General features: G+C 41.5%; 2 protein-coding genes and 1 non-coding gene across 3 annotated transcripts in view; 2 read left to right on the top strand and 1 right to left on the bottom strand.

The window, feature by feature from the left end:
• The first annotated feature begins 276 nt into the window (after positions 1 to 276).
• LOC146895809 (uncharacterized) lies at positions 277 to 8,955 on the top strand. Its single transcript, XM_085685636.2, has 3 exons — positions 277 to 300; positions 1,051 to 1,695; positions 8,818 to 8,955. The coding sequence occupies exons 1-3, from the start codon at positions 277 to 279 to the stop codon at positions 8,845 to 8,847; spliced, it is 699 nt and encodes a 232-aa protein (XP_085541762.2). The 3' UTR covers positions 8,848 to 8,955.
• Positions 7,160 to 7,342, bottom strand: LOC125394676 (U2 spliceosomal RNA). Its single transcript, XR_007230301.2, has one exon. It is a non-coding gene; the product is annotated as a U2 spliceosomal RNA (small nuclear RNA).
• The window catches only part of Lats1 (large tumor suppressor kinase 1), a 27,827-nt gene continuing 12,299 nt past the window's right edge, over positions 8,822 to 24,349 (top strand). Inside the window, exons 1-3 of the mRNA XM_048424993.2 lie at positions 8,822 to 9,299; positions 14,425 to 14,572; positions 22,003 to 23,513. Of these exons, the coding sequence (XP_048280950.1) occupies positions 8,952 to 9,299; positions 14,425 to 14,572; positions 22,003 to 23,513 (2,007 nt within the window). The 5' untranslated portion in view covers positions 8,822 to 8,951. The remainder of the gene's footprint in view (positions 9,300 to 14,424; positions 14,573 to 22,002; positions 23,514 to 24,349) is intronic.

The following is a 24,349-nucleotide window of genomic DNA, read 5'->3' as shown; positions in this document are numbered from 1 at the left end:
GTGCTCTCTAACTCCCGGTTGGAGGTCTGTGGTTTGTGTTCTGCGGCCTTTGGTGAGACATCCACTCCTCACTCCCTTGGTTTCCCAAGGATCTTTCATGACCCTTCCACCTTGGCTTGAAGCTGTGACTTAGCTTCCTTCTCAAACAGCAGCTCTAGCTCTGTGGCTATTTTTTTTTTTTTAATAGTTGGTTCAAATCAGCAGACATGGTTCACTGAATTTACATGCCTCTTAAAATTTTTAACTACCTACCAAAGCACAAGATGGGACATCGATATGCAGGAAGCATTCAACCACAGAGTAGGTTGAAGGCACACTAGGGATTTTACCATGACAACAGATATAAAGTAATGGCAGTAACCACACTAAACATTTCCCTGGCCTCACAATCTGATTTTTTTTTTTTTCACAATCCGAGGTTTTCACAGTTGAACCTTTGGAGACAGTACCCAGTAATCTCAGAAAAAAAGCAGAGCTGAGCTTTGTGGAGAAGGTCCGGCTGGCTATCTCAGCTACTCCAGAGGCTAAAGCAGAAGGATCACAAGTTTAAAGGCTTGTCTGGGCTACAAAATGAGTTCAAAGCTAGCCCAATGGCTTAGTGCGGCCCAGTCTCAAAATGAAAACTATGGAATGTTCTGAGGATATAGTTCAGTAGGGCACCTGTATAGCATAGTTTGATTACTATTTTTTTTAGCTTAACACACAAAGATGATCTGAAAAATACTAATTGCACGTATTTCTTAGCGGCAAAACTGGGGAAAGTGTTCATATTTACAGGGGGTAAGTAGACGGATCCAGTGTTGGTAGAATCTTAATGCTCGGGAAGGTGGAGAATCGCGAGTTCCAGTTCACCCCCGGTTGCCTAGAGAGCCCGTACCTAGACCATATCCCCGCAAAAGAGTACATTCTAGGACCAAAGTCAATGATGCATCCTGGACAGCAGATTCAATTTAATAAGAAAACAACTTCTGACACAGGCCCCGTTACTCCATTTACGGCTAAAAGGACCTCTCCTGCGGATCCGAGGGACTGAATTCTACTAATCCATAGGTCCAGTTTCAAGAATACTGCATCCGGTTGAGTCCAAAAACGTACTCTCCAAGGTCCCGAAGACTCAGGTTTACTTCAAGCCCTACACGTCTTGCCTCCAAACGTCCGTGGTCTCGGAGCGCCGCTCACCGCCCTTTCCCGGTGGGACCCACACTCGCAGCGTCGCGCCTGGGTCACGTCTCGGTGCGGAGCCAGAATGCGGTGGTTCCGACTCCACTCTTCGGGCGACTGGAGCCCGCAGGCGATGCTCACCCGGACTCGGGGCGACGGGCGAGCAGCCGTGCAAGAGGCCGCCAGCCAAGTACTCGCTCCCGGCCCCAGCGGGGCGGCCTGAAGCCCCCAGTCCTCGGCCCCCGCGCAAGCGACGCCGGGAAATGCCCACATCCGGGAAACCCGCGGCGGACTGCGGCGGCGACACGGAGTGGAAGGCAAAATGGCGGCGGCAGCGACGGCCTGGTGCTGAGGGGAGAGCCAGGTCCTCGCGACCCTGCGTCGGGCCGCGCTGGCCGGCCGCAGCCCCCACGGCGTGCGTCCCCGTCCTGCCCCATCCCGAACCCCGAGCGACCCCGGGGACGGGCTCCGGCCGCCGCGGCGCCGGCCCTCGGGCCCGCGGCCGCTGTCCAGGAGCCCCACTGTCCCCTGCAGGTAAGTCCGGAGCCGGCGCCGCGGGTGGGGCTCACTCTTCTCCCGAGCCCTAGTCGGCGGGGCGGTGGCCGTCGAGGCCCACGCCCATCCCCGCTGGCGGGGGCCCAGGGGCCGCGGTGGAGCGGCGGGATCGGCCGGCCGGGTCCGGGCCTGACTGGGCTACTCGCGCTGACCTGAGCTGAGCCCTGCCCTGGGGAAATGAAGGTTGGCCGCACCCGGCGCCGCAGGAAGAGCCCGGGGCGCTGAGGCCTCCGAGGTGCGAACTAGGCTGGCGACAGAGCCGGCGGAGGCCCGAGGCGACGGCCTCTCCCCCACCTCGCCCCTCCCAGGTTTAGAGGGGAGATAAGCGAGAGCTGGTGTTTCTCGGAAGGTTGCAGCAAGCCCGCTGCTCTTCTTTCGCCCCGCGGCGGGCCTCGAGTCGTGGTGGACCTTGATGTGATCGGGGAACTCTCTCCAGCCCGCTGCAATATGTTAGGTCACCGCTTAGTGGCTAGGGATGGGGAAGACGGTGTCCGCTTAGTCGAAGCGTGTGTTTAAGTTTGGAAAAAGAAGGAAAGACAATCGAGGGAAGGTTGTTTATTGCACCTTGAAAAGAGCGCTCCGAGCGCAGAATGAGTCGCAGGTGGCTTATCCTGGCTTCTTCGTCTTCTGCCATTGAAAATCATTTTCTAAGGGAACAAGGTTAAATTTTTTGTTTACATTTGTAAATATGACTTTTAAAGTATGAGTATTCTCTAGCAGTTATGTCCGATGAATAGTAAGTACAGCCTCACACAATATGGTATCGCACAGAGTTTGGAAATTAGCCTGAATGTCTGGCATCATGAAGACTGACGGGCAGTTATGGATTATTTGTTGAAGGTTATTATAATTTTCTTCAGACAGGGCCTCAATATATCGTACTTATTTAGCCTAGAACTCCACGTGTAGATCAAGCTGACCTTGAAATCAAAAAGGTCTGCCTGCTTCTGGGTTTAACGTTTGTGCCATCATGCCCCACAAATGTTGTTTGTTTTAAATCAGCTTTCCTCCACAAGGAAGAAAAAGGTATAGTTAACTGCTAGAATACTTTCAGTTTTTATTGTCCTAACTAAGGTTTTCTCTTAAGAGTGGTCGGGTAGGTAATATGGGCCAAGTGATTCCCTAAGGCAGTCAGTCCGAGGAGTCTTTGCCTTTCTCTTACAGGCTGTTATTGCAAGAAACTAGATCGCAGCACATGTGGGAAAGGCACTCTCTCTGTGCCTGATTATTGACTGTATGCTTTGAGACTCTTCAAAGTAATAATAATAATAAAAAAATCTTCTCCTAAACTGTGTGTATGGTACCTGGCTTTGTTTCCACCATTTAAGTTTCTGGTTTTCATGCTAGTTTTTGTTGTTCTGTATACATATACTCTTTTAATGGTTCCTACTCTGATTATTTAATTTCATTTAGATGTGATGTTTAGATTAGATGACTTTTGTACCCTACAAAAGTTTAATAATATTATAAAGTAGAAATGACCATTTTTCAGTACCAATACAAAAATAAGTGACTGTTTACATATATATATTTTTTTTGTGGTACCGAACACTGTATGTGTGTAGGGTCTTACAGATGGATGGTGAGGATGCCCTCTGCCCCTCCCTCTTCTCTTTCAGACAGGAGCTCACTAAATTGCCACACATTCAGCAGTTTTCATGTTTTTTGTTACTTGATTTTGAGGCAGGATCTCTGTAGCCCAGGTTGACCTAGGATTTGCTGTGTAGCTGAGGATGACTTTGAATTTATAATCCTCCGGAGATTACAGTCATACCACCAAATCCAGTTTAGGTGGTACTGGGTATCTAACCCCTGTCTCTGCATGCCCAGCAGCGCTCTGCAGACCGACCTACAAACCCCTACCACCAGTTTTCACTTTGGTCAGTTAACTCTTCCTCTTCTAAGTATTTTATGTGTGTGTATGTGCACCGTGTGTGCCTAGTGTCTGCTGAGATCAGAAGAGAAGGTTGGATCCTCTACTGGGGTTACAGACAATTATGGTCTGCCAGTATGAGTGCTGGAATTAGAAGCCATGTCCTCTGAAAGATCATCTAGTGCTCTCAGTTAGGGAGCCATCTCTCTAGCCCTTTGATCAGTCAATCCTTAGAGAGTAACTGGGAAGACATGTCGGACAATGGATGTGTCAGAAGTGCTCTCTGAGCAGGAGGACTGTGCTGCTGAGAAACAATATATACAGTTCACCAAGGGTTTTAGCAGATTGTCTTTATAAAGTTAGTCCAGCCCAAGTTAACACTAGATTGCTTTTGTTTATTTCTGAGACTAGTTCTTGTACAGCCCTGCCAGACCTGTTACTCACCACAGATTGGGCTGGCTGGCCTTGAATTCACAAAGATCCTCCTGCCTCAGCCTCTGTTGGGTTAAAGGTGTATGCCACCATGCCTGGCTTTTGAAATCTTACTATGTATTTGTACCTGTTTTTGGTTTTTTATTGTTGTTTTTCCTAATATACAAGGCAATGCATTTTTGAAGAAAGTCCATTTTTGTTTTGTTTTGTTTTGAGACAGGATCTCTGTGTGCTGAACTCATTATGTAGACTAGGCTGGCCTTGAATTCACAGATACCTGCCTGCCTCTGCCTCCCAAGTGCTGGGATTCAAAGCTTGTGCCACCCACCACCCACCTCAATTTTTTTTTTCACGGAAGTTTTTTTCTTCAATCTGAAGAACTTTAACTCTTTTCAAGCTTGAGTGTGATCAAGAAAGTTTAAGTCATAGGTGTAATGAAAAGTGCCCTGGACTAGGCTAGAGTGTGTGAAATCTAGTCTAGCATCCAGCTGACTACAAGATAACCTTATTGGGACTGGAGAGATGGCTCAGGGTTAAGAGTATACTGACCACTCTTCCCAAGGTCCCAAGTTCAATCCCCAGCAACCACTTGTTAGCTCATACTCAGATACTCATACCATCTATAATGAAATCTGATGCCCTCTTCTGGTATGCAAGCAAAAATGCTGACAGAACACTGTATACATAATAAATAAATAAATAAATAAATAAACAAACAAATAGGGCTAGAGAGATGGCTCAGTGGTTAAAAGCACTGGCTGTTCTAGGGGACCTAGGTTTAATTCCCAGCACCCACATAGCAGCTCACAACTCTTCTTAACTCCATCTAGTTCCAGAGGATCTGATACCTTCACACCAATGCACATAAAAATAAATTTCAATAAATTTAAAAAAAATTATAAAAGATAATCTTATTCAAGGCACTTTACTTCTAGATCTTTTTCTTTGTCCATTAAACAAAGTCAAGACACCAAATCCTCTGTGAATCTGTGATCTAGGAAAAATAATATAACAAAAACACTCTATTTGGATCATGCAAAATGTCTTTTGCTCAGGGAATAACAAGTTCTGGGAGAATTTTTCTGTTGGGGAGGCATTTGAATGAAGCCTTAAAAATTGAGTATAATTTCTACAAGAAATATGGCAGTTGCTCTACCATTGAGGTATATCCCCAGCCCAGTGTCCTTATTTTAAATATGTTTCAGGGGAGGGGAGGCTGGAGAGATGGCTGAGTGGTTAAGAGCACTGGCTGCTCTTCCAGAGGTCCTGAGTTCAATTCCCAGCAACCACATGGTGGCTCACAACCATCTGTAATGAGATCTGACGCCCTCTGGCGTGCGGGCATACATGGAGGTAGAATGTTGTATACATAATAAATTAATAAGTCTAAAATAAATAAGTAAATATGTTTCTGGAACCTCCCAAAGTAGGGGTCACCCGCTGGGCACCTAGATTTTACCAGTGAATCTCTGGAGGCATTCTCCACATTAGGCCCCAAAGGCTTGTGGTCACTTCAAAATGCTGTCAGTTTTGTTCCCAAGTGTGCCCATAGTGTCGATAATTCCACTCTTGTTCAAAAACCCAAAGTCTCCCTTAAAGCCCAAGGCAAATTCATATTTGTGAGACCCTGGAAAATGAGAAAAGTAAATTATGTATTTCTAATACATAGTGACACAGAGTAAATCTATTTCAAAAGCGGGGAATGAGAGCAAAAGTAAGACCCCAAGCTAAGTCCTGACTAGCATCTGGGTCCATGATAGCATAATGTTGAGTGCCCTTGGGCCCTTTGCTGTTTGACATGGCCTATCTCTTGGGCCAGCTTCATTTATTGACTTTGGCTGTCCTTGACATTTGTTCTATGTGCCTGGCATCTCCAACATCCTGGGATCCCAGTTTGTATTTAGGCTTTTACCTCAACAATATCTTGCACTGTTCTTTCAAAGGCTGCCTGCAAGAACTTTGGCACAGTTACACATGGCCTAATAATATTCAGGCTTTCCTTTTTAAGATCCTGTAACTTGAATTTTGAATGGTGCTTCAAAGGCCTCTACAAACTCAATTCCTGACTGGAGCATCCTGCATATAGGCTTTCTGATTGACTGAAGAGTGATGCTTTTTAACAACTGAGTCATCTTTCCAAAAAGAAAAGTGGTTCCTTTCCTTTTTCTCTTTCTCTCCTTTCTTCTTTTCTTTTTTCTCCTCTTCCTCCTTCCTTCCTTTTTTTTCTTTTTTTTTCGCAAGACCAAGTTTCAAGTTTCTCTGTGTAGCCTTGGCTGTCCTAGAACTTGCCCAATAGACCAGACTGGCCTGGAAGTCAGATCTGCCTGCCTCTGCCTCCTGAGCGTGGGGATTAAAGATGCGTGCCAGCATCACCTGGCTCAGTGGTTTCTTTTTAATTCCAGCTCTCACAACCATACCATCCTTGTCTGAAATTTTGAATATTTACCTTTTCTGGTCAAACTACTCATTTTTTTTCCCAATTTTTCTCTTACTTTTTCCTCCTAGTTTTCACATTAAGTCTGGTTAAGGCAGTCAGCAATAACCAAGCCATAATCTGAGCTCCCATGAAACTTCCTCCTTTAAACTCAGCACCTTTCAATTCTACTTAATGAAAATTCTCAGGACATGTTCTTGGCCAGAGTGCAACACGGTGACATTTAGTTCATTTCTCAGTAGAGTTCCTATTCCAGTCTGAAATCTCACAAGCACAGCCTTTCTTGCTTTTGTTTCTCTTACTGTTCTGGTTTTTGCACACCTTCCAGAATTGCCACTGAGGCTCTGTTCTCGTCATTCTGAAGTCTCTAGCCCACATCCACAAAAGTTTTCTAAATTCTTTCTATAAACCAATTCCAAAGGTTTCTGAACCATTTGGTCAGAGCTATAACTCCCCCTTCTTTGATACTAATTTTCTGCTAGATTAAAAAAAAACAATTTAAAAATATTTTAAATTTTTATATAAGTAAGATTTTATATGTATGCACTTTACAGTCCAGATGGAAAAACAGCTCATGGACTATTAAAAACACTTGGTTACTTACAAAGCATATATGCTTTTTCAACACAGAAAGTTAAGACTTCAAAAGTGTTAGCTCCAAAGTAAGTCGTCACTGTGTTTAGTACAAGGGTCTTAAAGACCCCTGAAGGGGCAATTGTCTGGAGGTAATGCAATATCAGGTTGGTGTGTGAATGTATACATCAAGTGCCAGTTCCAATCCCAGCTCCAAAAATCTACCATTTTGTTCTCAGAGGAAGAAAAGTCAGATGGTGTACTAATAAAAACAGACACTATATTTGATCTTAGCAAAAAGGCCCAGAAGTGAATATAAGTAAACCTAAAAATGTTTTCTTGTTTTTTGGTTTTTTTGTTTTGTTTTGTTTTGTTTTTTCAAGAAAGGGTTTCTCTGTAGCTTTGGAGCTTCACCTGGAACTCACTCTAAAGCCAAGCTGGCCTTGAACTCACAGAGATCTGCCTGCCTCTGCCTCCGCCTCCCAAGTGCTGGAATTAAAGGCTTAACAAACATCTTTACCTGCTGAGACATCTGGCTAGCTTCTCTCTTAGACTTTTGATCACTGTGACAAATTACTTCGGATAAGTTAAAGGAGGAAAAATATATTATGATTAATAGTTTGGGAGGTTGCAGGACTTCTCACATGACAGCCAGTAAGGTCAGAAAGGGACCTCAGACAGTATATAGCTCCCTAAGGATGTACTCCAGTGACCTACTTCCTTTAGTTACGATGCACTTCCTAAAGTCTCTGGGGCATGTCATATTTAAGCTATAATGATACTGCTTTTTAGTAACAAATAAGAGAATATTGATGGTTTAATCCCACAGAGGTTTCTGTGCTGCTCACATGTCCAGAAGTAGTCAGGAGAACTCAGTGCAGTGATTTAGAGAGCCACTTTTCCTCCATGTTATAATCCCATTATTTTGAATGAGCTCTGTTAAAATCCTTGAAGCAAGGAATACATGTGAACCTTAACTGTCATAGCTCAGAACTGAGACATGACTGTTGTTAGAGCTATGCAGGAAGACAAAAAGTAGTGCATGGATACAACGTTTGCTGCACTGCAGTTATTCAAACAATTGAAGAGCCAGGTAAAGGCACTTAATGAATGTAAGCCTGATGACCTAAGATTGTTGTTGTTGTTTCTCTCTCTCTCTCTCTCTCTCTCTCTCTCTCTCTCTCTCTCTCTCTCTCTCTCTCTCTCTCTAGCCCTAACTCACTCTGTAGACCATGCTGGCCTTGTCTATATACCAGAAATCCTCCAGCCTCTACCTTCTTAGTGTTGAGATTACTGCCTGGTTTGATGGTCTGGATTTCATTTTTAGGATATAGATATCCTTGTTCACATCTGGTAGTTTGGTAAACCCAAACAGGTTTAGAATCTTCTGAAAAAAGTCATGTGAAATCTTTCTTAGTACCGTTCTTAGAAATAAATCTTACACTGAAGTCAAATTTCCAAGATTTAAAATTGGAGAGGGAGTTTGCTTAAGGTTCATTTAGTAATCCTTTACATTTGTATGTGTTTTATATACTTACTAAAGCAGTCTTAAGATTTGGTGGGGGGGCACAAGTAACTGCTAGTTAGAAATAATGTAAATCACCTTTAGAAACTAAACTAGGAAAATAGGCACAGAGAAGTGAAACAATTTACCTAAATTCTACAGTACTACTTGATGAAGTCTGAGCTTCAGTTGGGAGCTATCAATTCTCATAGCAGTGGGGGTTTCCCCATACAAGGAGCTGCTTTCATAATCACTATAACTTTACTTATGTATTTTATGTTTTAGGTTAGTTACTTCAATTGTAAAGGATTTTGACGTTCCTGGGAACTTCTCCTTTCACCTTTTCTCAGAAGGAATCTCTCAGAGTCTGTGGGTTAGCCCTGAAGAAGTGCTTTACGGGGCCACATATAGATGCTTTCATGAAGAGGGGTGAAAAACCAGAAGGGTACAGACAGATGAGGCCTAAGACCTTTCCTGCCAGCAACTACCCTGGCAGCAGCCGACAAATGCTGCAGGAGATCCGAGAATCGCTTAGGAATTTATCTAAACCATCTGATGCTGCAAAGGCCGAGCATAACCTGAGCAAGATGTCAATTGAAGATCCCAGGCAAGTGAGAAATCCACCCAAATTTGGCACACACCATAAAGCCTTGCAAGAAATTAGAAATTCTCTATTACCATTTGCAAATGAAACGAGTTCTTCCCGGAGCCCTTCAGAAGTCAATCCACAGATGTTTCAGGATTTGCAGGCTGCTGGCTTTGATGAGGTAAGAATGTTTAAAGACAAAAACAAACCAACCACATGATTCTTCTTATCCTGTAAGGCAAACTCCTTTCAGGAGAGCTGATCTAGAAGTCTTCCTTTGAGAGGACGAATGCAACTGTGCATGCAAATTTGTGTGTTCCGTTAACAAAGAATGCTATATTTACAATCTTACTGATTAGTATGACAAAATAATTATTTCTCTAGTTTCTTCTGTGCTAGTCCTAAATCCTGGAATTTCTGTAGGTGAGGTTATGACGCCAGAGTGGAGGTGCAGTTGAAGAAAGCCACAAGTGATAGGGGCAGGGGAGTAGTTTGAAATGCGAACACTGTGATCTCAGTTGTTGCTGGAAAAGTGATAGCTCCAAGGATATGAACTCTAGATTCATCATAGGGAGAGAGAACTACAGTAACTTACGTAGAATATTCATGTCACCCAGGCCTAAGTTTATATGTAAGTTAAGGCTAACAAAGCCAATCCTTTTGTTTGTTTTTTGGTTTGTTTTTTGGTTTGTTTTTTTGAGATAAGGTTTCTCTGTGTGTCCCTGGCAGTCCTGGAGCTCACTTTGTAGACTAGGCTGGCCTTGATTACAAAGATCCGTTGGCCTCTGCTTCCCAAGTGCTGGGATTAAAGGCATGCACCACCACCACCCAGCTACAAAGCCAAATCTTTACTATCTATTCCAGAGCTCCTGTGAGTCCTTTTCATAACACAATCATATTTTGTTTGATTATTAATAAAATTTGTTTCTCACAACAACATTCTTTGTGAGTGAATATTTTAGGTGGCAGAAATTTTAGATAAAAATCAGCTGTGTACAGCTGGAGACTTTGGCTCCCAGGTTAAAAGCTCTAGCGGCACTACCAAAGGACCCAAGTTTGATTCCTAGCACTCACATGGAGGTTCTCAACCATCTTTAAACTCCAGTTTAGGGGGAATCTATACCCTCTTCTGGCCTCCTCAAGCACATGATGCCTATACATACACAGAGCCAGAAATCATACACATAAAATAAATAAATATATTTTTAAAACTCAGCTATGTAAAGTGTAATCAATGATGACTCATCAAGAATCATAGGTAGGCATGGCGGCTCACTATAGCACTAGGAACATAGGGTTAGGAGGGCTTTAAATTCTGGGATGACTGTGGGCTCTTGTAAAATAAAAGATAAATTACAAGCCAAGCACGCCTTTAATCCTAGCTCTCGGGAATCAGAACAGGCATGTCTCTGTTAGTTCGAAGTCAGCGTGGTCTACAAAATGAGTTCCACGACAGCCAGGGCTGTTACACAGAGAAACCCTGTCTTGATAAGCATAACAACAACAACAAAAATACATACTTTTTATTTAAAAAGGAAGATCCAGGACACAGTCAGATCAAAGGAAATCCAAAGTTTAGCCGTATTAAAAAAAAAATCAACGATTAATGTGTAGGATCCCAGACGGTCCTCTGGTCTTCTAGGGCCTTGTCATTGGCACTTCTCTGGCTCTGCCATCCACACACACTAGGTTCATGCTGGCTCCGCTCCACAGCTGCTGCTGTCCTTGGCAGGCATCCCATTGTACTAGCATCTCCAAAATGTTTGGGTCTCCACTGCAGCTGGGCTGCGTCTTCTGGGCTCTCTTCAAGCACTCCGACCCTGCCACTTGTCATCAATCTCTAATTTCTCTCAATGACCTCTTCAAATCCTGGGACTTCTGCTTCAACTGAGGCTGCACATTCACCACTGGCCTTTCCTGGCCTCTCACAGTGCCAAGCCTCAGCTGATCTTCATCACTCCTTCATGCTCCAAAACTAGTACTACCTGGAAACTTACACACTACCCAGGTTTGACTGCTCGCACTAAGGTAAAGCCTTGGCTCACTCGGAACCACAGCTTCTGTGTACTAACTCTGAGGAAACACTGCCCAGAATAGTTTACCTCAGTGGTGTTGGTCTCTTTTTAGCCCCAGCATTATCTTCTAGATTCCCACAGCAGTTCATAAACTCTGAACACTTGATGGCTTTTCTCACCCAGAATTACAGTCTTCCCCAAAACATGGTCAGGTCTTGTCACAGAACTGTTCCATGAATCTGGTACCATTTTGTTTGTTTGTTTTAGTTAGGGTTTCTTTTGCTGTAATAAAACATGACTAAAAGTAACTTGATTAGAAAAGAATTTATTTCACCTTACAATTTATAAGTCCATCACTGAGAAAGCCAAGGCAGGAACTCAGGGCAGGAACCTGGAGACAGGAACTGGAACAAGCTGTGGAGGAGTGCTGTTTACTTACTTGCTCCTCTTAGCTTTCTGAGAACACCCAGGACCACCTGTCCAAGGGTGCCACCACCTGCAATGAGCTAGGCCCTCTCACATCAATCAAGAAAATGCCTCATAGGCCAGGTGGTGGCTACAGTGCATGCCTGTAATCCCAGCACTTGGGAGGCAGAGGTAGGCAGGTCTTAGTGAGTTAGTTTGAGCCCAACCTGAACTACAAAGCAAGTTCCAGGATAGCCAGGACGGTTACACAGAGAAACCCTGTCTCAACCCCCCCCCTTCCCCCTGCAAAAAAATAATGCCCCATACATAGGTTTGCCAACAAGCAATCTGGTGGAGATATTTTTTCGATTAAGATTTCCCCCTCTTCATAAATGATTTTAGCTTGTGTCAAGTTGACATAAAACTAACCAGCACAGTTTACTTGCCCTTTTGTCGGGGTGGGGGGGTCTGTTTGTTTTGTGTTAAGCTGGTGTCTTGTATAGCTCAGGTTAGTGTGGAACCCTGTTTAGTCCAGCCTCACTTCACGCTTTTCAGTCTCTTTCCTCAATCTTCCAAGTGATGTGATCACAGGTGTGCAGCATTATGCCCAGTCTCCATCCATCCATCCATCCATCCATCCATCCATCTTTCTGTCTCTCTCTCTCTTACTTTCTTTCTTCATTTTTTTCTTTCTCTCTATTTTCTGAGAATGTTTCTGGTAACTACTGAATTAAAAGTTCAAATATTTCAAGATTAATTCCTTGATAGGCATAAATGTTAAATAGTATTGATGCTTTTTTGGAGGATATAAATACATAATCACTACAGATATTTCTTTTCTACAAACATGACTATGGAGGCATAATTATGTAATTTTTTAAAAAACCACATAGCACTTGTATTAAAGGTGCTGATTTGAACATTCTTTTTTCACACTGGCACTAATACTCTATTTTAAGTACTGAACACTAAGCTGACATTGTTACATATGTGGATCTATTTATTTATTTAGGTCTTTCAGGACAGGGTTTCTCTGTGTGGCTTTGGAAACTGTCCTGGAATTCACAGCTGATCTTGAACTCACAGCCATCCATCTGCCTCTGCTTCCTGAGTGCTAACATTAAAGTCGTGCACCTTCACTGCCCAGCTATGTGAAAATATTTTAAATCATAGCAGTAGTTTTCATATAGTGTAATAAAACTGGTTGTATGATATTATATGCCTTGTGGTCACAGCCTTGGGTGGTAGAAGTGAGGTGATCATGCTAAGTTTTATATCTGGTTTAAGGCCACAATGGCCTAATTGAGATCCTGTCACAAAAAAAGCAAAAGCCAGGATAATAATCACCCAAACCATAGGCTGAAATTCTAGATCATTTAACAAAATATGATTTCAACATATTGATAAACAATGATGGGTTTTCTTGCCAGTGATGTGGTGCTACCATATGATGGTTAATAGCATAGTTACAGTTTGGTTTGATTTAACCAGTTTATAAATTAAATTTGCATTTAAAGTAAGAGTTAATTTCTTAGAATCACAAATTTGCAAAATCTGACTGTCATAAAACATGATCACAGTATACCTTGTTTCAGTTAGAGATTGAGTTTGGTTGCTTTTAACAAAAATCCAGTTAATGCTTTGAATATGATAGTGATTTGGGACTGGAGAGATGGCTCAGTTAGAGCAGAGCTAGCTTCTCTCCCAGAGGATCTGGGTTCAATTTCCAGCACCTATATGATCCTTTATAGTGGTCCAGTTCCAGAGGATCTGACACCTTTTTTATTTTATTTTGTTTATTATTTTAAATTCTGTGTATATGTGTGTACAAATGTGGATTTGTGCATATGAATGCAGGTGCCCTCTGAGGCTAGAGGAGGGCAGTAGATTCCTTGGAACTGAAGTTATAGGTGGTTGTAAACTACCTGATGTGTAGGTGCTGAGAATCACACTGAGGTTCTCTGCAAAGACTGCTAGGATTAAAGGCTTTCATCTCCATGCCTGACAGATGTAACCTCTTAATAAAAACTAGCAAGGAATTCCTTTACTGATAGACATACTGGCAAAAGTACTTAATAAAACACTTAATGATACAAAAAGTGACTTTCAGTGTCTTAAAGTTTTTAATTTTTTTATTATTGTTGTTTGGGTGTGTGCATGATATGGGGTAGGCATATGATGTGACACACATGTGGAGGTCCGAGAACAACCTGTGGATTCTGTTCTCTCTTTTCTTTTTTACGTGGGATCTTGGGATTGAATTTAAGCTGCCAGGCCTAAAATGGCAAGCATATTTGTCTGCTAACAATCACTGGCTCGTGTCCAGTGTTTTTATTGCTTTTTGAATATGATAATCCTTGTTTATGTAAGAATAAAAAATAATCAAAACCATAGTGATGTTTTTGCTCCAAAAATTAATACTAGAAGGAAGCAGTAGCTATGTTACATAAAGATAAAATATTAAGAAACATTTTTAAGATTTAAAGGTTTGTTTTGTTTCTTTAGTAGTTTGAGATTTATGGGGCTATTGTCAGTAATTACAAAGACACTAATAATAGGGTGTGGGGACTGGCTAGTTGTCTCAGGAGATAAAGGTGCCTGCTGACAAGCAGGGTAACCTAATGGCTCTAGGATCTTCTAATAAAGATGAGAACTTCTTTCTGCAAGTTGTTCTCTGACCACCACACACTCACCTTGGCTTTCTTGTGCACACACATGTGCACACATGTATGCAAAGTAAGTGATAATGAAATAAGATATCATTAGGTGTGAGGCTCTGTCTTTTTTATTTATAACGAGGAATTTCTCTTGTGTTTACTACTCTCATTCTTTACTTCTGCTAATCATATTGAAATTATGTTTCTTTTTGTAAAAATTTTGTACTAGGACATGGTTATTCAAGCTCTTCAGAAAACTAATAACAGAAGCATAGAAGCAGCTGTTGAATTTATTAGCAAAATGAGTTACCAAGATCCTCGTCGAGAGCAGATGGCTGCAGCGGCTGCCAGACCTATTAATGCCAGCATGAAACCAGGTGATTCATCATATCGGTTGTTTGTTTTTTTTTATTTCTTCTTTTACCATATATTGTAAAACACCTGAATATGTTAAGTCTTAGAAATTGCTGCTATTACCAGGCATGGTGGCAGATTTCTGGTAATATCAACACATGGGAGATGGAGGAGTAATTCAAGGCCAGCAATAGCTACAAAGTGAGTTCAAAGTCAGCTTGAACTACAGGAGATCCTGTCTCAAACAAGCAAAAAAGCAGAAAGAAAGGAAGAATGGAGGTAGATGGAGAGACAGACTGACAAACGCTGTATAATCAAGGTTCTCTAGATGAACAGAATTTATAGGAATGAAAGGGAATTTATTTAAATTTTATTTGTATTTTATGTATGTGTGTATTGTGATTTCTGTATGTATATCACATGCTTTCTTGGTGCTCATTGAGGTCTAGGCTTTGAAGCAGTTGTAAACCACCATATGGGGTACTGGGAACTGAACCCCAACAGAGCGACAAGTACTTCTTTTTTTTTTTTTGACAAGGTTTCTCGGTGTAACAGCCCTGGCTGACCTCGAACTCGTTTTGTAGACCAGGCTGGCCTCGAACTCACTGAGATCTGCCTGCCTCTGCCTCCCAAGTGCTGGGATTAAAGGCATGCTTCACCACTGCCTGGCTGGTACTCTTAACTTTTGAGCCATCTTTCTAGTCCCCCTACAAGGGTTATTTATTAGTTAGAGTGACTTATAGGATGTGGTCTGGTTAGTCCAACAATGACTGTCTCTTTTGATCAGAAGACCAAGGATCCAGTAGTTGTTTGATTCATGTCTCTTTTAGAATCTCAAAGAAGTAAGTACTTATACCAGCAAAGCAATGTCCTAGCCATAAGATAGATGAATTTGCCAGCAAGATTGAGGGCAAGCAAGTAAAAAGCAAAAGCTTCCTACTTTTATGTCCTCTTATATGTGCTGCCATCAGGAGGTGTGGCCCAGATTTAAGGTGAGTCTTCTCACCTCAAGTGAGCCAAACAGGAAAATCCCTCACAGGTTATTGAAAACTTTTAAGGACCTGCCCTAAAAGCTTTCACTCAGAGTTCAAAATGAGAAGCCACAGTAAGCGTAGGAGCTACAGTCTGATGACTATAGGAAAAGATTGTTCTCGCACACGTTCTTTTTATTCATGTACTCTTTATTTTTTCTGCCGTTACAAACATACACACACACACACACACACACACACACATACATGTGCTCATTCATTAATAGCTTGTTAGTAATAAAAAAAAAAAACCTACAAGGAAGATTCCCAGAGACACAGGCATTCTTTGAAGATACCTAGCAAAACTTATCAGCTAGTTTGTAGCTAAGCACAGTTGCAACTATGGCGAGGCACTGGCCTTCTCTTAAAGGGGCTACTACAGGTTACAGAAGGGAGAAAACTAAACTGTTGAAAGATGTAAAGAAAAGGCAATGAATAAGTGCATTATTTTACATTTCTTAAGTGTGATTAATTATATCTGGACATGGTTAGTCAATAAATAGTCTTTTTTGTCAGCTGACTCTCAGGATGTAAACAAAAACAGTCTACTGCATCAAAAGCTGGTACAAAGTGTTAATTGCTATATTTTTTTATTGATATTTATTGAGCTCTACATTTTTCTCTGCTCCCCTCTCCCCTTCAACCCTCCCCCAAGGTACCCATGCTCCCAATTTACTCAGGAGATCTTGTCTTTTTCTACTTGCTACTTCCCATGTACATTAGATCTGTGTAAGTCTCTCTTAGTGTCTGCATTGTTGTCTAAATTCTCTGAGATTGTGGTTTGTAGGCTGACTTTCTTTGCTTTATGTTTAAAACCACCTATGAGTGAATACATGTGATAATTGTCTTTCTGTGTCTGGGTTACCTCACTCAAAATAATGTTTTTTAGTTCCATCCACTATCCTGCAAAATTCAAGCTGTGGTTTTTTTTTTTTTTTTCTGCTGTTTAGTACTTCATTGTGTAAATGTACCACATTTTTCTTACCCATTCTTCGATCGAGGGGCATTTAGGTTGTTTCCAGATTCTGGCTATGACAAACAATGCTGCTATGAACATAGTTGAGCACATGTCCTTGTGGCACAATTGAGCATCCTTTGGATATATACCCAAAAGTGATATTACTGGGTCTTGAGGAAGGTTGTTTCCTAATTTTCTGAGAAATCATCACACTGACATCCAAAGGGGTTGTACCAGCTTGCATTCCCACCAGCAATGCAGAAGTGTTCCCTTTTCCCCACAACCTCTCCAGCATAAGTTGTCATCAGTGTTTTTGATCTTGGCCATTCTTACAGGTGTAAGATGGAATCTCAGAGTTGTTTTGATCTGCATTTCTCTGATGACTAAGGACGTTGAACATTTCCTTAAGTGCCTTTCAGCCATTTTAGATCCCTCTGTTGAGAGTTCTCTATATAGGTCTATACTTCATTTTTTTATTGGATTATGTTATCTTTTGGTGTCCAATTTCTTGAGTTCTTTGTATATTTTGGAGATCAGACCTCTGTCTGATGTGGGGTTAGTGAAGATCTTTTCCCATTCTGTAGGCTGTCATTTTGTCTTGTTGACCTGTCCTTTTTTTTACAGAAGCTTTTCAGTTTCAGGAGGTCCCATATATTAATTGTTTCTCTCAGTGTCTGTGCTGTTGGGTTATATTTAGGAAGTGGTTCCCTGTGCCAATGTGTTCAAGTGTACTTCCTACTTTCTCTTCTATAAGGTTCAGTGTTGCTGGCTTTATGTTGAGGTCTTTGATCCATTTGGATTTGAGTTTTGTGCATGATGACAGATATGGGTCTATTTTCATTTTTCTTCATGTTGATATCCAGTTATGCCAGCACCACTTGTTAAATTTGCTTTCTTTTTTCATTTGATTTTTTTTTTTGCTCTTTTTAATCAAAGATCAGGTGTTTGAAGATATGTGGACTGATATCCGGGCCTTTTATTCAGTTCCATTGGTCCTCCTGTCTGTTCTTATGCCAATACCAGGCTGTTTTCAGTACTGTAGCTCTGTAGTAGAGTTTGAAGTCAGGGATTGTGATGCCTCCAGAAGTTCTTTCATTGTATAGGATTTTTTTTTTTTTTTTTTTTTTTTGCTTTTCCAAATGAAGTTGAGTACTGTAATTGCTATTTTGAATCTGAGCAAGGAGTATCAGTGAAGGAGACCTAGGTGCTATTGATCTCTTGAAGGGCTATGATATAACAAGGCCCAACTCCTACAGTAGTACCTAATTGTCATAAATCTTCAGAAAACTTGTATCTAAAAGGCCCGACACCTGCGATTCTGCTCTTTGGAAGTTCCTCCTGTGATCTCTCCACAAGGAAATAGTGTCTGGCCAGTTTGCCCTGTCAGTCAGGCTGTAGGTCGAGAACAGGCTTCAAAGTTTCTCATCTTAAAGTGGGACTGGACTATGAGAGCTTGTTTACTTAATATGCCAGAAAATACAGCATAGGAAGAAGTCATCCTACTAACAGAACACGGGAAGATTGTGCCCTACCCGACATATGAGGAATACACTGCTAAGGGTTTGCAGTTAGAGACAGCCAGCTAATCAAAAGACAGCATGTTTCACAGACTGTGCCTATGTGATTTAACCTCCATCAGATGTGTAAATCTTTAGTGGATTGCCTTCCAAACGTCAGTTGTCATACTGCGTATCTTTGTGGACTCCATCAACAGGTGTGCTCAGCTTGCTTGCATTTTAGTTGATTATAGATGTGATCAAGTTGACAACCAAGATTAGTCGTTACAGTTTACAATAAAGGGAAGTTTCAAATCTCAAATTAAGGTAATGGTATATGGGAATTCCAGGCTAGCCAGGGCTACATAGTTAGAACCTGTGTCAAGGTAAATAAATAAATACCTTTTTAAAATACCATATCACTATTAATAGCCACAATATTTTCTTTCCTTGGAAACCTGAATGGGTCTATATGTATATATGTTGATTATTTAGGAAATAAATTTTTAAAGGAAAAGGGGAAGGAGAAAAAAACATCATTCTTACTAAATCCTACTTGTTCGTTTACTCTACCATGCATAACTTTCTTTCTTACTAAATATTTCAGAGAACTTGGCAGGTCTTAAAAATACAGACATTCTCACTGTAAAATGACAGAATATCACCCTTTTCTGGACAGCAGTATATATGAAGAACTTCAAAAACTTGCCAGGTTCTTTGAAATTCACTAGTAGGAAGTAATACATAGATTAAAAAAGAAGATGGGGTACTTGGACATAAAGCACAGTGATCAGTCATTTGCCTTGCTTGCCGAAAGACCCAGTTTCAGTCCCTACCAGTGGGCAGGAAGAAAATGAAACAAGGCAATACCCTGTCTTACAAATGCAAAACAAAAAACGTGAGTCCCTGGGTTCAGGCCCTAGTATTTGGGAGGAGAAATACTGAAAGGGGAGAAGAAGGAACTCACCAGTTAAGAAAGTCTGAATGTGTCCCCTAGGTAGGAAGCGCTGGATAAGAACTAGCTTCTAAAAGAAATTGAAAGCAAAATCAGAACCCCAATTTGGGGCCCAGGTTTTTTTTTATTTCAAAAAAATAGCAATAAAACTTAATTTCTCCCCTAAAATTTTGTGGTTGTTTTGAGACAAGGTCTCCAGGCTGGAGAGATGGTTCAGTGGTTAAGAATGTGTACTGTGAGGTGGAGGGAATAAAAATGAAATTAGCATGTCAAGTGCCTGGGTTTATTGCTAGAAAGAGGCACTATGACCATTGCAACACTTATAAAGGAAAACATTTAATTTAATTGGGCTGGTTTACAGGTTCAGAGGTTTAGTTCATTATTGTCATGGTGGGAAACATGGCAGCACCCAGGTAGACATGGTGCTGGAGAAGGAGCTAAGAGTTCTACATCTGAATCATCTACAGGCAGAAGGAAAAGAAAGCCACTGGGCCTGGCTTGAGCTTCCTCCAATAAGGGTACACTTTCCCCAACAAGGCCATATGTCCTAATCCTTTCAAATAATGCCACTCTTTATGAGCCTATGGGGACCATTTTCATTCAAACTACCATATCCAAATTTTTTTTTTTACTTTTTATTTATTTATTATTTTGAAATAAAGGGCTTTGGAACTAGAGAGATGATTCAGAGGTTAAGAGCACTGGCTGCTCTTCCGGAGGTCCTGAGTTCAATTCCCAGCAATCACATGGTGGCTCACAACCATCTATAATGAGATCCAGTGTCCTCTTCTGGCATGCAGGGATGAAAACTGCTGCATAATAAATAAATGTTTCTTTTTTAAAAAAAAAAAAAAAGTCTTTGTACTGCTTTTGCCGAGGACCCAAGTTGATTCCCAGCACATGTATCAGTTGGCTCACAACTCCAGCTCCAGGACATTTGATGCCTCTGACCTGCAAGGGCATCTCCATTCAGGCACATCAGCATATACATATAATTTAAAATATTAAAAATAGGGCCTTGGGAGATGACTGAGCAGTTAAGAGCACTGGCTACTCATCTAGAGGATCCAGGTTCAATTCCAAGCCCCACATGACAGTTCACAACGTAAAGGGGCGAGGTCGATCGGTAGTTAAAAATTAACCAGACTAGCTTAATATAAGAGATACAGCTTTAATAAACAGAAGGAAGGAAAACTTACACCAGAGTCCCAATAGTCTGAGAATGCAGGGGCAAAAGAGGAAGTGGCTAGCGAGCAGATTGTAAATCTTTTATTTGTTTTGTGTGGCCCCACGGGGACACACCCTAAGCAGAATATGATTGGCTGAGGTTCCCCATCAACAACGGTCTGTAACACCAGTTCTAGGGGATCTGACACTCTTACACAGACATACATGCAGACAGAAACATCAGTGCAAATGAAATAAAAATGAAAAGAATATTAAAAATTGCCAGGAGGTGGTGACAAACACCTTTAATCCCAGCACTCAGGAGGCAAAAGCAGGCAGATCTCTGAGTTAGAGGGCATCTTGGTCTACATGAGTTTCAGGCCAGCCAGGGCTACACATAGAAACTCTGTCTCAAAAAATTTAAAAAAAAATTTAAAGGTAATATTAATAATAAAAATGAAGTTAAAAATAAAAAAAAAAGAGAGAGACAAGGTCTCAGTATCCTTGGCTAGCCTCAAACTTGGTATGTACATTCTAAGTTTACTTCAGCCTGGATGTCTCAAAAACATTCCTCCCACCAAGCCTGAGGGACTGAGTTTGATCCCTGTGACCTACATAATGGAGGGAAAGAATTAGCTCCCACAAGTTGTTTTCTGACCTACGTATGCATGCTGTGGCACATGTGTATCCACATACATGCACAAATTAATGAAATGTAATAACCATGTCTTTAAGTAACATCATGTGCTGAAACTATTTCCTAACCTTTGGTGGTGGGGGCTAAATCAAGCTAACAAACATCAACTATCTAGCTTATCTCACTTATTGGGGGAGGGGTTGATGGGAATACTTAAAATGTACTCTCTTAGATCTGGGCAGGGTTGGTATACCCTTATTTTCTTAGCACATGGAAGTCTAGAACAGGAAGACCAAGAATTTGAGGACAGCCTAGGCTAAATGACAATTAAGATCCTTGAACTAATTAGTCAGTTAATTATTTTGTGCAGTTCTCGAGAATGCATTGGGTTTTTGTTAGGTTATGGATGTTTTACTTGCATGTATGTAAGTGAACCCATGTATCTAATACCTGTGAAGTTCAAAAGAGGATGTTGGATAGCCTGGAGCTGGAGTTACCACTGTGCGCTGCCTTGTGGGTGGTGGGAACTGAGCATAGATCTTCTGTAAGAGCAGCGATCACTTTTAACCACTGAGCCATCTCTCCAGCCCCAAGAATGCATTGTTATTACCTATAGTCAACACGTTATAATGTAACACAGTGATAAAAACTCAGAGACAGATATTGAGGTTCAATCTGAGAATCAGAAAAGCAAAGCAACCAGCCACTGGCTCTTACCTCTATCTCACACCGAAATGGTGATCCTGTCTCCCCAAATCCTCAGAATGAGACTGAGCATGAGACCTGTCTCCTCCTGTCTTTATATTCCTCTCTAGTGCTGGCATTAAAGGTATGCACCACCACTGCCCAGCCTCTATGACTAACTGGTATAGCTGCTGGGATTAAAGATGTGTGAAACCACAGCCTGGCCTGCATGGCTAACTAGTGTGGCTACTTTGCACTGACGTTCAGCCAAGCTTTATTTATTAAAACATAAATAACAAAGAGGTAAGAGCCAGTGACTGGCTGTTTTGCTTTTCTGATCTTCAGTTTGAACCCCAGTATGTCTGGTTTTTATTACTCGTGTTACATTGTAAAATTGATCTCTTGACTTATTGCTATTTTACAGTTCTTAAACTTAAGTATCATTTAGTAGTAACAGAATTCTGAGATAAATTATTTTAAAATGAGAGGTTAAAAACATGACTGTTCTCTCTTTTATAATCACAGGAAATGTGCAACAATCAATTAACCGAAAACAAAGCTGGAAAGGTTCTAAAGAGTCTTTAGTTCCTCAGAGACATGGCCCACCTCTAGGAGAAAATGTGGTCTATCGTTCTGAAAGCCCCAACTCACAGGCAGATGTAGGAAGACCCCTATCTGGATCTGGTATTGCAGCATTTGCTCAAGCTCACCCAAGCAATGGACAGAGAGTGAATCCCCCACCACCACCTCAAGTTAGGAGTGTTACTCCTCCACCACCTCCAAGAGGCCAGACTCCCCCTCCACGAGGCACAACTCCACCCCCCCCTTCGTGGGAACCAAACTCACAGACAAAGCGCTACTCTGGTAGCATGGAATACGTAATCTCCCGAATCTCTCCTGTTCCACCTGGGGCATGGCAGGAGAGCTACCCTCCACCACCTCTTAACCCTTCTCCCATGAGTCCTCCTAACCAGGGACAAAGAGGCATTAATTCTGTTCCAGTTGGCAGACAACCAATCATCATGCAAAGTACTAACAAATTTAACTTTCCACCAGGGAGACCTGGAGTTCAGAACGGCAGTGGTCAGACTGATTTTATCATGCACCAAAATGTCCCTGCTGGTGCTGTGAATCGGCAGCCACCACCTCCATATCCTCTGACCCCAGCTAATGGACAAAGCCCTTCTACTTTACAAACAGGGGGATCTGCTGCTCCTCCATCATACACAAATGGAAATATTCCTCAGTCGATGATGGTGCCAAACAGGAACAGTCATAACATGGAGCTTTATAATATTAATGTACCTGGACTGCAAACAACTTGGCCCCAATCATCCTCTGCTCCTGTCCAATCATCGCCAAACAGTGGGCATGAAATTCCTACATGGCAACCTAACATACCAGTGAGGTCAAATTCTTTTAATAACCCGTTAGGAAGTAGACCAAGTCACTCTGCTAACTCTCAGCCTTCAGCCACTACAGTCACTGCGATCACACCAGCTCCTATTCAACAGCCTGTGAAAAGCATGCGTGTCTTAAAACCAGAGCTGCAGACTGCTTTAGCCCCTACCCATCCTTCTTGGATGCCACAGCCAATTCAGACTGTTCAGCCTACCCCTTTTCCTGAGAGTACAGCTCCAAATGTGCCTGTCATTCCACCTGTTGCTGAAGCTCCAAGCTATCAAGGTCCACCACCACCTTATCCAAAACATCTGCTACACCAAAACCCATCTGTTCCTCCATATGAATCAATAAATAAACCATGCAAAGAAGATCAGTCTAGCTTACCCAAGGAAGAAGATAGTGAGAAAAGTTTGGAAAATGTTGATAGCGGGGATAAAGAAAAGAAACAGATTACAACTTCACCTATCACTGTTAGGAAAAACAAGAAAGATGAAGAACGAAGAGAGTCTCGTATTCAGAGCTACTCACCTCAGGCCTTCAAATTTTTTATGGAGCAGCATGTAGAAAATGTCTTGAAGTCTCATCAGCAACGTCTGCATCGCAAAAAACAGTTAGAAAATGAAATGATGCGGGTAAAACTCTTAAAAATATTTTCACGCTTGATCGTCTATGTCCTTGGCATTTTAAAGTACTGTGCTCTGGTATTCTTACAGTGAAATATAATGTATTGCCAATAATTTGAGTAAACTCGGGGAGAATTTTTGTTTATAGCATTTCAGTGACTTATTCAGCATTTCCTATAATAAAGTTCTGATGTAAATTTGCAATTCATTATAGTATATGGGATATGGAAATTAAAACAAGGGTTAATTTCTAGGTTTTATACATTGTTTTATAACATACATAGAAATATCTGGGTTATCTTTCAACACACATTAAAATCATTGCTTTTTAGTTGAGAATTTGGTGTTTATTCTCTATATACACATTATTAGAAAGTGTCAAAGTCACCAGGCATAGTGGCACACACCTTTAATGACAGCACTCAGGAGGCAGAGGCCTGTGTTTCTAGTTCCAAGGCAGCAAAGACTGCCTTGTTCCAGTAACAAGACTGTCAGACAGACAGACAGACAGACACACACACACACCACACACACACACACCAGGAAGAAAAAAATTAAAGAAGTGCCAAAGTCATCTCTTTGCAGTTACTTTCCTCTTCTAATTATGTTTGAGGAGAGTGTGCTGAAATTGTTGAATACATTGAGACCAGAGAAGTGAGCACTCCCTTCAGATTTCAGGTAGAAGCCGTAGGTAGGTACTGTGGTTGAGCCCTCACCATCATGATTGTATCCTGTGCTCAGAATGCAAAACTTTGAATTTTCCTTCCTTTTGCATCTGCCACTCAAAGTGTAAGACAATTATGCTTTTTTTCATCCTGAGAGAGCTATAAAATGATTATTTCAAG

This window comes from Myodes glareolus, chromosome 1 (assembly GCF_982192425.1).
Source record: "Myodes glareolus chromosome 1, mMyoGla1.1, whole genome shotgun sequence".
Taxonomy (NCBI): domain Eukaryota; kingdom Metazoa; phylum Chordata; class Mammalia; order Rodentia; family Cricetidae; genus Myodes; species Myodes glareolus.
This window is presented reverse-complemented; position numbering and strand designations above follow the sequence as displayed.

What these genes read in the sequence shown, in the direction of transcription:
- LOC146895809 (XM_085685636.2), top strand. Translation starts at nt 277, where the DNA reads ATGCAGGAAGCATTCAACCACAGA. An exon ending in AGGAAGCATTCAACCACAGA is followed by an intron (nt 301 to 1,050) that starts GTAGGTTGAAGG and finishes ACTAATCCATAG; the next exon opens with GTCCAGTTTCAAGAATACTG. An exon ending in AGCCCCACTGTCCCCTGCAG is followed by an intron (nt 1,696 to 8,817) that starts GTAAGTCCGGAG and finishes TTTATGTTTTAG; the next exon opens with GTTAGTTACTTCAATTGTAA.